The sequence below is a fragment of the Heloderma suspectum genome, chromosome 5 (genome assembly GCF_057233095.1).
Source record: "Heloderma suspectum isolate Gila_16-S chromosome 5, 16-S_ref, whole genome shotgun sequence".
NCBI lineage: Eukaryota > Metazoa > Chordata > Lepidosauria > Squamata > Helodermatidae > Heloderma > Heloderma suspectum.
In genome coordinates, this window is record NC_139462.1 from 51,018,194 (window position 1) to 51,034,132 (window position 15,939).

The 15,939-nt window shown below is 38.9% G+C and overlaps 1 protein-coding gene across 4 annotated transcripts in view; it reads left to right on the top strand.

Moving 5' to 3' along the window:
* The window catches only part of ABHD18 (abhydrolase domain containing 18), a 29,901-nt gene extending 14,316 nt beyond the window's left edge, over positions 1-15,585 (top strand). For 3 of the 4 annotated variants that reach the window (XM_084856012.1, XM_084856010.1, XM_084856009.1), the window contains 6 exons: positions 1,635-1,773; positions 2,451-2,540; positions 3,004-3,105; positions 7,270-7,642; positions 8,704-8,866; positions 12,587-15,585. In XM_084856012.1, the coding sequence (XP_084712138.1) occupies positions 1,635-1,773; positions 2,451-2,540; positions 3,004-3,105; positions 7,270-7,642; positions 8,704-8,866; positions 12,587-12,638 (919 nt within the window). In that variant the 3' untranslated portion in view covers positions 12,639-15,585. The remainder of the gene's footprint in view (positions 1-1,634; positions 1,774-2,450; positions 2,541-3,003; positions 3,106-7,269; positions 7,643-8,703; positions 8,867-12,586) is intronic. The other variant, XM_084856011.1, reaches the window with a different exon arrangement.
* The last annotated feature ends 354 nt before the right edge of the window (positions 15,586-15,939 follow it).

Sequence of the window (15,939 nt, forward strand, 5' to 3'; positions counted from 1 at the left end):
TGTGACGGAGGACTTGGAAGGGCACGTACTGCAGCTATTTTAAGTATTCAACCCCTGATCAGGGGTTGCTGTGTGATGTCCAAACCAAGACACGATAGGTTAATCCTGGGTTAAACAACCCACACTTAACCTACAATTAGTGATTAACTGTGGGTTGCTTAACCCACTATTAACCTATAGTGTCCAGGTTCGGATGTCACATAGCAACCCCTAATCAGGGGTTGAATATTCAAAAAGGCTGCAGAACTTGCACAGAACTTGCACAAATTGCAACCACAATTTAACCCACAGTTTTCCACTGTTATGTGTGAACAACCCTAGAACCAGACAGTATACATGGAATCTTGAGTAATCCCTGTGCTATAATACAGTTCGTGACAGGTCTTCTGCTCTTTGGTCCAAATCCTTGCTAGCAACTAGATACAGAACTGCAAGGTACAACTGGTATTCGTTGCAAATATATTTCATAGTAAAGAGTAAACATGGGTATAGATTTTCACTTGTCTCCATTACTCCCTGTTTGAGTGGCAGCTTTAACCAACTCAGGGGAAAGGATTGTACAGGAATTACCACTCCGTATTCCTGCATTCTGCTGTCCCCCAAATTGGGAAAGCAAACTGATCAAGCATAGAGATAATGTCGTCATAAGATCCCTAAATGTTAAATGGTTGAGCTTTACTTTTAATGTAGCTTATAGCAGGCTAAGGGAGCAATTCTATGGCTGCTAGTCAGCAGCTAGGCAGCTATAGGATATATGGGTTTCCGGGAACTGACCTCCCCGTCTTCCACACTGCCTCGCGGGCCATGCAGAATGGCTCCGTGCTCAGAAGAGGAGCACAAAGCAGCCAAAATGGGGTGTTCCGGGGTGGGAAGGCAGAAATGCCGGTATTAAGCATCCTGTGTGTCATCTGGCAGCCTCTGCTCCGCATTCCTGCGGCTAGACAGTCGAAATCTGCTGTCTAGCTGCAAATGCAGGGTAGGAGAAGCGTGGAGGGAATGATCCCCCCGCCCCGTGCTTCTCCTGCCCTGCATTGGGTAGGTGGTCGCCTCCTAGTTCGGAGGCAGCCACCTACCCCATAGGATTGTATCCTAAGCTGATGTATTGCTACTTGGAAAAATAAGTCCTGTAATTTCAATACAAGTAGTACTGCAAAACACGGTTGTTCAAGATTGTAGTATCACATTTGAAATACTGGCCTTACAGTAATTGTGGATTAGACAATTATGCAGCAACTCATGGTCAAAGTCCACAGCTTTTCTCTTTTGGCATGTATTCCCACAGTGTCAACATGCTCTGGCTTTTTTGTCACAAAACAGCCTGAAGGAAAAATATGAACAAATTAATTATCCAAAATCCATTGCCTGCAGTCTTGTGAAATGTATCCCTATTTACTTTGGAACAGCTGCTTAAACTATATTTCATTGGGCCCAGTTTGTACAAGCAACTATCACTGGGTTAACTGATAGTCTGTTAGCTTTTCTTCCATTTTTGTTAGCTTGTTTAACATAATACATACTATAAACCTGTCTCAAATGAAATGGGTAAGTTAAGTCATATTTTCTCTAGGATTTAGTACTGTTAATGTATTCTTTTAAAGTAAGTTTGTCTTTTTTTTTTTTACTTGGGAGGAAAGAAGGTCGTGTCTAAAAAATGTCTCTGACCTCTTTGTGATGGGAGGAGCACTTGTGCTAGAATCAGCAGCTCTTTTGCATTGGCTAGAAAGAGAAGGCTATGGACCCCTAGGGATGACTGGAATATCCATGGGAGGACATGTATGTAAGAACTTAATTTTTTTAATTAGCAGTAATTCAGTTGAAGCTTATGTCTTTTAATATTGTATGTATATAGTAACAACTGAAAAATACAAAATAGCTTTCTAAATTAGCTGCTAATAGGTTTTGTAAAATAAGCAACAATGTAAGTGAGCTACCTAACTGCATAACATAGATATGAAAAATAGGATGTACAGGTTTAGAAATACTTATATGTTCATATTCTATTTGTAAATAGCAGCATAGTTTGATCAAATTTCCCTTACATTTCAAGTTCATGTTAATAGTAACTTCCCTTTAAAGTTATTTTTAGGAAACATCATTTAATTGTACACAAACTCCACATTGTACATTGGTATACCAGAATATGTTGAGAGATATAAGCTATTTCACTCCATAGACGAGAAATATTATTTTACTTCTGATTTGTGCTTATGAAGAAAAAATCATTTTGTTCTTTAAGGTGCTATGAAACCAACTGCGCTGAGAAGTAATATTCCAATTTGCAGAGAATGTACTTTATATAAAGACAATCAGTAGGGACTGAATCTTATTTATATTAAAGCTTTCGAAAATAAATGTACTGAGGTGACTAATAGGGTATGAATGAGAGATGGTGTCAAATTCTTTGAGGAGCAATACATGTCCTAATAAAACATGTGTTTTCTTTTTAACAGATGGCATCATTAGCAGTGTCAAACTGGCCTAAACCATTGCCACTAGTTCCTTGTCTCTCTTGGTCTACAGCCTCTGGTGTTTTTACTACGGTAATCCATTTGTAGTTAATAATGTGCAATGATAACTAGCTGAAACCTCAAAAAGTTTCAAACCTTTAAAATTAATTATGTGTGTTTGCTTCTTGGTATGATAGATTACAGTGGAAATTTGTGTTCTTGGGGTTAGAACTGGGGTGTGTGAGTGGATTTTTAAAAACTTGCTTTACCTCTTAGGACCCCACCTCAAATCCTCAGTTTCAAAAATGGTTTATGTGGTATGGGAGGCAGCTGAGTGGAAATGAGCCCCAAGTCTTTAAGCATATGGAACTACTGGCATGTTTCTTTGACCTTCTTCCTTGTTTGTCAATGAACCCAGGGAAAAATTTTCACAACTAAAAATGAAACTTAAACAGTTTAAATTGTTTTAATCATTTTAAAATAGTGCAGGATAATAATTGCTTCATAATGCGGTTTCTGGACTTCTGTGCAAGAAGTAACTGCCCTTTAATTTCAGGGTGTACTGAGCAAGTCAGTGAACTGGAGAGAACTAGAGAAACAGTATTATACTCAGAGTGTTTATGAAGAAGAAATAATTCAAATGCTTGAATATTGTGGAGTAAGTATAATTTTATTTTTCCTATTGAATATTAACCCCGCACAGTTGTGAAAGATTCATTCAATATATATCACAGTGCTCAAACACTTTAAATGTGAAGTTTTTATATCTTGTTTGACATAGATGTCTGTATGTTCATGAAAATAGCAAAATGCATTAGTAGTCTGATATGGTTTCTAATAGTAGGACTAGGACTGACTAGAGCATGTATCAAGAACATTGAATGCTTATATTGCCTTAGTAAAATGTTTTGTCCCTTACATTTCTATAAAATTAGCCCTAATATTGGTTATGTTTTCCGGGGTTTTAATACAATCAAATCTATACAGCTATGTATAGATGCTTGGAGATTGATGCTTGGAAGTCGTCCCCCCCCCGTCCCCCCCCGTTTCAGGAAAATATTAACTGTGCATAGAATTAGCACATACTGCCTTTTCCAGTGGGTCATCTTTTCCTGTTCCTTTCTTCTGCTGTATTGGCAGCAGTCAGGGTTTTGTTTTGTTTTTTCATTTTTGGCTACCTTTGCAAAATGTGGGGGAGGGGCAATATGTCAGTAGCAGAGAACATGCTTTGCTTTGCAGAAGATCCCAAATTTAGTCCCTGACACCTCAATTTGAAGGAAGTTAGGAACATGGCTGGGAAAGAATTCTGCCTGAGATGATGGAGAGCTGCTTCCAGTCAGAGCAGACAATCCTGGGCTAGATGGGCCAGTGGTGTTGACTGTATAAGGCAGCTTCGTAAGTTCAGTGTAGTGTTGTGATTTGACCTTAAGGTAATACAGGTTAAGGTAAGATGACCAAAATCTAATGCAAGGTAGGGTATAGGAAATAAATCATGAGAGTAGTATCTGGAAATAAAAATAAATAACTTTTAATCATGCTTGTTATGATGTAAAAGTGAAATGTTATTTGAAGCATTGTGTTAACTTGTATTTAATTCCATTAATTCAATCTAAGGCTTCCCCTCTCTGCAGAAGAACGGAAACAGCTGTAGCCTAACAAAAAGGTATCTTCTCTAATGGGCCAGCTGAATTGAAAATTGTTAACTTAAGCTAACATTTTCTCTCCAGTCAAATAATTATTTTCTTCTATTGAATTCATAAGAACATAAGAGCCATGCTGGATCAGACCAGGGGTCCATCTAGTCCAGCATTCTGTTCATACAGTGGCCAACCAGCTGCCTGTGGGAAACCGACAAGCAGGGCATGCGTGCAACAGCACCTTCCTGCCCATATTCTCCAGCAACTAGTGTACATAGGCATACTGCTGTTGATATTGGAGGTAGCATATAACCATCAGGACTAGTAGCCATTGATAGCATTATCCTCCAGGAATTTGTCCAATCCCCTTTTAAAGCCATCCAAATTGGTGGTCGTCACTACATCTTATGGAAGGGAATTCCATAGTTTAACTATGCACTGTGTAAAGAAATATTTCCTTCTATTGGTCCTGAATCTCCCATTAATCAGCTTCATGGGATGACCCCAGGTTCTAGTATTACGAGAGAGGGAGAAAAATGTCTCTCTATCCACTTTCTCCACACCAGTTTTCTCCACCTCTGTTGGTCTCCCCTTGCTCACCATTTTTCTAAGCTAAACAGTTGTTGTAACCAGTATCTGTCATGTTATCTGTTAAAACTACTCTAATAAGTTTCGTTATAACATGCATATCTTCATGTATTCTATTTAAATTGATGTGTGCTATTTAAATTCTCAGTCATCAGTCTTCTCAACCTTCCTCCCTTCTGGGCTTTTTGACACTGCTGTGTGAGGTCATCATGAAGGGGAGAGACAGGGCACATGGGGAATAGAATGCTGAGGCAGAGGAGCAAAGGAGAGAATCATCACCTGTCTTTCTCCCTCAGATTAATCCTGGACCCCTCTGTCTGTATGTCCTTCAGCTGAGAAATAAGAAATTAGGAGTTGGAGAAATGTGGCAACAGTTCCTCATGCTCCTATTCAGTCCTCCCCTTTCCTCCCATCTGTTTCACATAGCATTGAGGAGACAAAAGAGCAGTAGTTACATGGGCTGGCAGGCCACTTTTGAGGACAGCTTGGTAGCCTCCCCAACCCATATCAGTGGTTGCTGTTGCCTGGAACTTCTGAACCGAAAGGGGAATAGAAAATGACTGGCTTTTATTTTGCTTTGCTAGTGTTAATTTATAGTTCCAATACCTAGGAAACCTTTGGTTACTAGTTAACCATCTATACACCAAGAACTGTTTAGGTGGGTTAAATTCTGAAAAATATTTGAATCCATTTTTCACTCTTACTATATAAACATTCTAGATCTTCCAGTAAATCGGGTGGGCAACCTGGTCTTCTCCAGATGTTTTAGACTACAACTTGCATAAGCTTCAGCCAGCATGGCCATTCACGCTATAACGTAGTAATGCCCTCCTTTATAAGAATAAATATTTTAAAACTATTGCTGCTTATCTTAGGCTAAGCCTTAGGCTATTTAACTATTACATATAAATCTAGTCTATGTGCTTAATACAGCCCTTAATACAGAACTGACCATTGACTGCCAGTGATGTGGGTTTTCTGGAAAATTTTGAATTGGAAAATTTTCCAATGCAAATTAAGTTAATTTGCATAGGGTTATTTGCATCAGAATTTTTTCTGATGTCTTAGATCTAATTTATCATGTTTATTTTACCTGGATTTAGTAAACAAAGCTTAAAAAGCACCCTATGTTTTGGCCCGATAATCCATGAGTATTTGGCCTGAAAGGTTTGAGGGAAAAAAATTAAAGCATGCTTAAAGTGATTTGAATGTTACATTATGTAGGATTTTTTACTGGAATACTTGTAAAAATTTAAAGACAATAGCATGTACTTCCCTTACATTATTAAAATTTAAGAAAACAACAAAGGTACTGAAAACACTAATTAATTTTAGCAACCCAAAGAGCTGTGCCTGATATGCTGGCAACCACTCATCTAACAGAGTTCAGTTCTCTTCCGCTAAGTTTGTTGGGACACCTTCTGTTTTGCTGTCACTAATTAGTTACATTTCATTCTGAGACACTGAGGTATTTCAATGACTTATATATTCTCTCACATGCTTGCTAGGGATAATAGTCTGAAAAACACGAATTACAACTTTGAAACTGCCAAGTTTGCCTAATATTGAATTTGCAATTGGCATACATTCATTTCTACTAATGAATGTATAAAACGAACAGAATTCTACAGAAAAATAAAGGATGGCAAAAATTTTCCATCCCACATCACTGTTGACTGCTAAACAAAACTTTAAGTACATTTTTGACCTTGAATGATTGACTGTCCAACAAAGTTCAGACGCATTTCTGACCTTGAATATAATTGTATAGCTCATCAAATAACCCTTTGACTATGGTAGGCATTCCCTGGGCCATGATGCGTATCAAAGTTTATATAAGTTACCCAGGACTCATGAATTTCCTTTGTTTGTCTTCCCGTAGTACAATTGCTACTTTTACATCTCCAAATTGTTAATAATTTCTCATTAAGCATTTTCATTGCCTTTTAAAAAATAAAATGTATTCTGTTTCTTGTTGGAAGATGAAACAGTGCTATTCTCAGTAGCTGGTAGCAATTACAGAAAATCTAAACGAACTGTTCTCTTAAAATCCAGACAAGATTGAGGGTGATTTAATCATTTATTATTTGGAGAAAACACTACAAGGTGAGTTTTCCAACGTTTTTCGTAGTGAATCTTATGAAAGTGTGCTCAGATTTGAAATAGCTGAAAACAAACCTTTTTTTCAGGGTGTGATTAAATATAAAACTGACAATATGGGGTGCATAGACGGATGCAGCTTCACCACAGGACAACTAAAGGGATGTGTCACTTCATGGTTATCTTTTTTCCTGTTCACATGATTTGATAGGCAATTCTCAGTAGAAATTAAATTGTTCTTAATGGGATAAACACAAGACTTAACACTGATCATGCTTTACAAAATCCTTGATTATTCATTGAGCACATGCTCATGAAGTGTCTTGAGTTAAAATATAAGATCTGGCTTGCTGGATTAAAATTTAGGAAGTCAAATTATAAATCTATCTGTTTTTTTAAACCAGCTGGAGGGAACTCTTTAGGGATACCAGATTAACTGATCATTTATGAGGAAAATTATGCAAAAGTGCCATAATTGAATAGGTATTTCTATTTAGACAGATTCATTCAAGATGGGACAAGACTTTGTTAAAAATTCCCCCAGCAGTGTGGACAGTTTGAGCAACCTGGATCTGAATTCCAGTATTTTGAACCTGGATATCAGAAGCAAAGTTGTGTCTTCGGAAGCTGGCTACTGCCTCAGCGCTAACAAAAGTACTCTAAGTGCCTCAGCGGAAGGACTGTTAGTGCAAGAGGCACCAAACATGCAGTGCATAAACCAGACGTTTTCAACCAGCAGCAGTAGCAATAAGGACTTTTCCAGTGAGCAGAAGCATCTGATAAGTGGAAAAAGTGACAGCTTACAAAGAGAATCTCTAAGGTTCATGAAAGGGGTGATGGATGAATGTACCCATGTAGCTAACTTTTCAGGTATATACTAATTTTGAGTTTTGAATTTGCTTTCTCTGTATTTTTGCCCTATGAACAGTCTTTCTTTAGGCTTTAATTTCTGCCTTGCTAAGTAATCCCCTCTGAGCGCACATATCTCCTAAACTTGATGTGTTTTTTTTCACCCTCTTACATCTCTCTGGTCTGCCTATTTGGACTAGGAATGTAGCTGATACTGAAGGTTACGTAATGTTTTTTGTAAATGGGAGTTCTTTAAAGCACAGTATAATCCCTAAAAGCATAATGTAGTCTGCTCTGTGAAACAAAAAGCATATCGGGTTGAGTGCAGGGACCAGTGCATCATTGTAAATCATTGTGAACTGAGTGTTGCAGCAGCAACTCAGACCATGGAACTTCAGCATGTAAAGCCAGATATGGGTAAACAGGAGGTATGGCAGAGGCAGTAGGGGGTGCTAGTGACATTCATGTATGTGGGAGCAGGGCCTCCTTGTGGTGCTGCTGCTGCATGCAAAATATTACTATTAAATGAAAAATCTGAATGCCAGCATCAGTTATTCTAATCAAGTCCAACAAAGCCCCAACAGAGCAGCAAACATTTGAAATGATAGGGCAATGCCATAGACCCTTTTGCACTACCCTGTGTCTGTGAGCCGCACAGGGAAGGGCACAGAGTAAGGGAGAGAAACTGAAAGCAGGCCACAAGTTAAACATGAAACCATTGCAGATTACAGGATGATGCTAACTTGTACCAGGGCAGGTGCAGCAGCTTTTAACACCACCCATAGAATTAGACTATAAGGTTTTTTAGTGGGAGTAAGGAAGCTGATTCCATGACCAGAAGCTCTTGTGTGTGAGCATTTTTTCTTTGCCATTCCTCCCAATTTTAATCTAATGTAAGCCATTGGAAGTATTAATTTGGCAGTAAAAAGTTGATGGCTACATTAAATAGTTCCCATTTGCTGAAGAACTAATTCTGAATCCTAATGAAGCTAATGTGTAATATTAGCTAAGTTTTCTCTAACAATGTCTTCAAAACTAAAGCTAGAATATTTAACTTCAAATAACTTGTTCTTCATTCTCAGTTCCAGTTGACCCAACAATGATAATAGTTGTTCAAGCCAAGGAGGATGCGTATATTCCAAGAACTGGTGTGCGTAGCCTTCAAGAAATATGGCCAGGATGTGAAATCAGATATTTGGATGGAGGTCATGTGAGTGCCTACCTCTTCAAACAAGGATTGTTCAGGTTAGGCATTTACAGTAAGCAATGAAAAACAGATAGCTTTTATATGCTAACAGTCCTGCATCTATTGGTAAATACCAAGTATACATGTCCTTCTGTGGCAGTGCTTCAAAATCTAAGCTGTTGGCATTCAATAGAGACATAGTACTGCCAGAGTATTTTGGCCCACTGGGTGTGTTTGGAATTTTAAGAATGTGTTGTGGGCACTGTCACAAAATGGGGGGCTTCCGCATTCATAAAATGTCGATCGTGGTGGGCATGGCCAATCACAAAACACCTATTTTACAGAAGGAAAATTGGTGAGGCTAAAAGATAACTAACTTGCCTGAGAACCTGAGTACAAAGCAGAAGTAGGATTGAGCCCCAAAATACAAAACCCCTCAGTTGAACCCACATTATTAGGAAGATTGCCCCCAAATCAATTTTCCCCAAACACACGCACCACACTTCCAACACTCACGCAAACTACAAACCCTTCACTGCCAACACGCATGAACTGCACCCAAAGCACCCAGCCCCACAGAGGAAAACACACACACACACACACACACACACACACCTGCCCCTCTTTCTCCCCTCACAATCACCCCTGCACTCCCAAGTTACCAGGCAGTGGTGGCTGTACTGCCTGTTTTTCTTTTATTACCTTTTAACAGGCAGTCGGGGTGTGCTTCAAAGCCAAGCACTGGCCTCCAACAAACAGCTTCATTTCCAGAGAATGCTCTTAGTATTGGTCCAAGAGATATTCTGGGGAAATGACGATAGTGGCTGGAGGCCAGTGCTTGGCTTTGCTGTGCACCCCAGCTGCCAAGTTAAAAAGGGGAGTAGGGGGCTTCACAAACACCAAGGGAGACTCCAGTGAACTAAACCATGGTTTAGCACTATAGGAAGAAACTGGGGCTCATGCCGTCACCTTGCCACCACACCCCCCTTTGATCCTTTAAACTAGCAAGGGTTCTTTCCAGTCTGAATGTAACAACGAATTCTAGTTACTTTAAAACAGGAAATGTATACTTCTGATCTCCTCCTTTCAGCTTAACAAATAGAGACCCTCCGTTTTGTGGAAAAGTCACACTGGTGGCTTATGGAGACTTCAGATACATTTCCCCCTCTTTGATTATTTTATTTCTAAGATGTATTATTTGCTTTATAACTAGTAGCTGCCAGGGCAACTTTATAATCAAGACACAAAGAAAATCCAAATCCATATAAATCAAAACAAAGCAGCATAATAAACAATTAAAAACAGTGAGCAATTAAAAATAGCAGAGGCTAAAACAGGCATCACAGCATGAAGATCTGAAACTATCACAGAAATGGAACTACTTAAACACAACAAAGCAATGGAAATATACAGATAATGGAAAGACTGGCTCTGTGGGTTGGGAATTGGAGACCCTGTTTTACAGTGCGCACACATATGCCATTTGGTGCACTCACTAAGAGTTTTGGGGCAAGGTGTTACCAATGCACTGATGACATTCAGCTCTATTTCTTTATTACGTTTGAATCAGGAGAGGCTGTACATGGCCTGGACTGATTCTTAGATGTAGTGGTGTGCTGGATGAGGGCCAATGAAGCTGAATCCCAATAATACAGAGACACGGTGTGTAAGGAATTAGGGAGTTTACCTGTTCTGGATGGGGTTGAACTCCCCATGAAAGAACAGGAATGCAGTTTAGGGGTGCTCCTAGATTTATCATTGTCATTAGAAGCCTAAGTGACTCCTGTGGCACAGAGAACCTTTTACCAACTTCACTTGGTATGTCCACTGTGGCTGTTTCTGGACAGGGTTAGCTTAACCACTGTGATCCATGCATTGGTAACCTCAAGACTGGACTACTGTAATTCTCTCTGTGTGGGGCTGCCCTTGAGGCTGGTTCAGAAGATGAAGTTGCTGTAGAACGCTGCAACAGGGCTTTTGAATGGAGTGCCTTGCCATGCGCACATAATACCTGTGCTGAAAAAGCTTCATTGGCTGCCAGTTTGCTACTGAGCCAGGTTCAAGGTACTTTTATTTACATATAAAGCCCTAAACAGCTTAGGACCAGGTTGCCTGGAATATAGTCTCCCACACATTGCAGTAATCTAAATGGCAAATTACCAGGACATGGATCACTGAAGCTAGGCTATCTCTATCTAAGTAGGGTTGTAGCTGGTAAAAAGCAATCAATGTCACAGAGGACATTTGTGCCTCTTAATGACAAAGTTGGATCTACAGGCACCCTAAGCCACAAACTTGAGCCTTAGTTTAGGACAGCCTTCCCTGACCTGGTGTCCTCCAAAGGTTTTGGACTTCACCTCCCATCAACCCCAACCAGGATGGCGAGTGGTCAAGAATCCCAAGAGTTGTGGTCCAAAACATTTGGAGGACACCAGGTTGGGGAAGACTGGTTTGGGGAAGTGCAGTCTTTCCAAAACAGGTTGAACACCACTCATGCAGGCAGTCAAACCACCCACTAACAGTACCTCTGTCTTGTTTGGACTAAGCTTCAGTTTATTTACCCTCATACAGTCCATTACCATAGCAAGGTATTGATTAAATACTTCTATTGCCTCACTTGGCTCTGATGAAATAGAGAGAGAGCTGTGTGTCATCAGCATACTGCTGGCACTACATTCTAGATCTCTAGATGACCTTACTCAGAGGTTTCTTGTAGATCAGGGGTGGGCGATGTCTGGCCCCTGCTGCCCCTCATAATTGTTTAAAAAAACCCAAAACAACCTTTAAAAATTGCATCTGGAGTGGCCAGTTTGAAGGTTTTGGGGCCCTTTGAGTGCTACAGAGCTACTCTGGATGCCATTTCTTACTTTTTTTTAATTTTAATTTTTTATATATTTTTTCAGCACTGCAGGGAAGAGGCGCAGCATGCAGGATGGGTCTCCAGAGGGTGAAAAAGGCCCCTAGACCTCCCAAAGTTGCCCACCTCTGTTGTAGATATTAAATAGCATGGGGATAAAGATGGAACCCTGTGGGACGCCAAAGCATAAATGTCATGGGGTTGAATAGAAACCTTTCAGCACCACCTGGTGCAAATGTAACTAAAGCATGGTTTAAAGCTGGAGAGGGAGGGGGAGGGAGTATCTGCACACCATGGATCTGGCATTGCATTTCCATGAGAACATTGTATTGCATCCATCTTCCCTTTCCTTTCCTCATTAAATAAGTTACTGAAATGTAGCTAAACTGCGAAGTATACTTGCCAGTTCAATAAATAGTTATGCAACCAGTACCAAACTGTTATTGATATAAAAATAATACAAATATTTAATGTCCCTCCCACCCTGAAGGTTTGGCAAGAGTAATGATATGTTAAAATATATGTAAAATATAACTTCCCAGATAAAAATATTGCAAGTGACAAGTCTTGACCTTCATACTATCTTTCCTTACCTTCTTTGCTCAGAACCTAGCTTTGCCATCCTGGGTATTCTTCAGTTGAAGGATAACTATGGAGAATGCCTCTGCAATTCCTTACATTCTTAATGGAGAGATGATGGTAAATTATAGAAGGCATTCTTAGCTTCTCTAAGAGGATGGAAGTGACCTGACAAGTCCCCTGAGCCTTAGTCATTTATCAATTCCTATCTGAGAGACTTGTGTCTCCATTCACAAAGGAAGTGTTAAAATATTTTGTTAGAATACTGAACTTGGGCCGAAATCCTGTAAATGATTAGTGTAACTTCATTACTGGAGCTAATCTTCTCTCTTTTCTTTTTCAGACAAGCCATATATGATGCATATGAACGCTTTCTTCAGAAATACGCTGTATAGTCCTGTCCTGTTGAACTGCTCTCTGTAGTCTTGTTCTGAACTCCTTTTATATGGAATCTTATGTTAACATCATGTTGAGAACAAGCCTATTATAGATTCAATTAAAAGTCACCAAATTGATGGCCTATTCAACAGTGATGCATACATAAGGACGTAATCAACAAAGGTTGATTTCAGACTTGCATTAGTCACAGCTATGACCATTTTAGCACAACTTTGTGAGTGTCCATGAAGTATGCAAAATGTATTGTTTTTGGAAACTAACTTTATTTGAAGAGTACACATACCCATTGAGGAGAGACCAGTACAATATTGACAGCTATTTAAATTTGAGTTTATATACATTTCAACATCTAACTTCTTGCCCCAGTATGTCATTAGGAATTCAAAGTTGCAGTATTAGCAGTGTGCAATAAAATAGCTCCTACAGAGAGGAGATGAACTAGGCTCACATTAATTAATTCAACTTCTTGAAGGGTATTTTAATTAGAAATATTCTTAAGGTAGTGTGTGCAGACTCTAATTCAGGGAGTGATCAGATGCAGACCCAGTACCCACAATCCGCAGTGTCCCCTAGCCCACTTTCATCTGTTTCTACTTCAGTTTGAAGAGCAAAGATTGACACTACTACTTTTCTGTGTCCCATCATTGGTTCTAAAAGGAAAATGATTTGTTGCATTCAGCTTTAATCATTTACAGCAGGAGTGCTGTACAGCAGGAGTGCCCTTATTTTTAAATGGGGTGCAGGAGAGAGGTGCATACTTCTGTCCAGAAGGAAGCGTAAACTGTTAATTGGTTGAACTACTCACCTGAAATGAAAATAAAAAGTATGGAGCCTTCTATAAATGTTGCATGTATTAATATTAATGTTTTAATAAATCTTGGCTTTCTTGAACATTTCTCTTTAACTATTCCACCTTATGTTGCACTTGCAAAATATTTTATACTGTATTTTGTTTCTAGTATTAATTTCTGTACTTTTGCAATAACTGACGCACAAATTCAGAATTCTTTCATAGTGGAATATTGCTTCAGTAAAACAGATAGGCCAGTGTCCTCCTACAATCCAGGTTATGAAAGTTACTGTTAAGAACACTGATTTTAAGCCTGTTGAGTTAGATCTGGAGAAGTTTGAGTAGAACTCCACTTTTATACTCTACTTGAGCTTTCCTGGCTCCTCCACATGGCAACCTTCTGCATTTCCAAAACACTCCTGAGGGCCAAGGGACCCTCTGTATTGGCATGGGATGGGGCACTCAGACCTGCATCAGAAAGGGGAGAATTTGCTTTGTGTAAGCAGATGTGTCCTTCTGCTGGTGAAAGACACCTTTGAATCTAAGCCATTTTATAGATGGCACAAAATCTTAAATTACAACACTATGTTATTTGAGATTGGAAGTAATTTATAAAACTTCTAAAATGGGGAGAAGTAATTCAGTGTCTCAGTGTATCAGATAAACAAAACTGTTCTTTTAATATTTTAAAGTAATGAATACTAGATATTTTCTCATTAACCTTATTAAGTATAAATGCCCAACTTTTTGAAATAACTAAAAATTATGCACATAAATACCATTATATTTGCTTTGAATAGTAGTGGGAAGAATATGTCCTGTTCTTTAAATAGGATAAAAGCATTCTTGAAATGTGAAAGTGGATTGTGCCTGGTTAATTATTGCTGCAATCAGCCCACTTACCTGGGAGTAAAGCCCATCGAACCCAATGGGATTTTTGGATGCATAGGATTGTACTTTAAGACTTTTGAAAAATAAGTCTTGTAGGGAAGAACTTCTTTGAAAGAATCTAAACCTGAGGTGCAACCCTGTCAAATTCAAAAATTCAGCTGAACTTCTCAGTGAACGTTTCACACTAAATAAGCTGCTTCAAGTGGAATCCCAAATTTTAAGGTCTCCAATACTGCTGATGTCTTGAAAAGAAAAAGCACATGGGCTCTTGAAAAATAGTTTGTAAGTTAAATCCGTGGAGAGCTTTAAATGTATAATTTAACATTTTAATATTAAATTCCAGTGAACTCATTTGTCTGATCAGTTATGGATGTCCTGCAAAATATTAGTCCAAAACCCATATCCATATGACTGTGCTTGTCGCCTGCTTTTGGACTGTCCCTGTTCTTTAGGCCAAGCTTCTGATGTATCGGTACCAGCAAAATCTGATTGGCTTGAAAGAATTTGAAAATGTTATCTGCCACAAATAGTAAGCTATCAAATACTAACTTTTTCTGATGGCACAATAACAAATTATGCATCGATTAAAGCATCAGCCCATCCAATCTAACAGAAGCAGTAACACACTTCTATATCTGACTTAGGGAACGATCTTGTGGCCCTTAGACAGTGTTTGAGGGGCCATAGGATAGTTTGAATTCCTAGATCCAAGGTAGGAGACAGTGCTCCAATCTTGGAACTGGGAATCAGAGCTCCAATCCCTTCCCCCTGCTTTCACTAGATGGGCAAAAAAGCCTGACTAGCAAAAATGCAGGGCACAAGGAATGGCAAAGGTGAAGATCGCCTCTGCCACTCTTCCCACCCTGCATAGGATGACCATAAGCCTCCAAGTTCAGAGGCTTACAGTCATTGTCATAGGATTTTGCCCTTAAAGGTTTTAAGTATCAACAAACCTGTCTAAACTTCATCATATAAAGAAGACCGTTGTATGTATTGTGAATGTCTTAGAACAGACAAAATTTCTTTTTTCCCTTCAAGGACTAGTTAATAGTTTTTCTTAGCAAAAAAAGATTATGTGGCCTTACTGTGTTTAAACATCTCCAGTACTCTAATGTAGCACATTTCTTTGTTTAAATGAGTTACTAATGGTGTCCTAATGTTGAATGAAAATCTGTAATCTAAATGAAAATGAGTTGCAAAATTCCGTAATTTTTCCCCCAATTGCATTTTATACTTTCCAATAAAAAGCTTGCAAAAATGTCTAACATTTTCATGCTACTATTCTGTATTGGTAAGTATCTTCCTGTATACATTAATCATTAGGCCCTAGTGGAAGTAGCTGAATTGGGTAGTCAAATGAAACTTTAGTATAGTTATGACTATAGCCAAATCCTTGGGTTCAATGAAAACTTGCATTTTTATATGGAATTTTTTATACTTATTTCTAGCCCAATGTCTCCCAAGAATCTGAAGCACACAATTTAAAAACACATACCCACAGATACAAGTGTTCCATAATGGTTAATGGTCATTGCAACCAGACATAGCCAACACTGTAAGCACTTAAAAAAAATAGACTGCTTGGAGTATGTTGTGTCCTTAGTATAAAGCTGTTA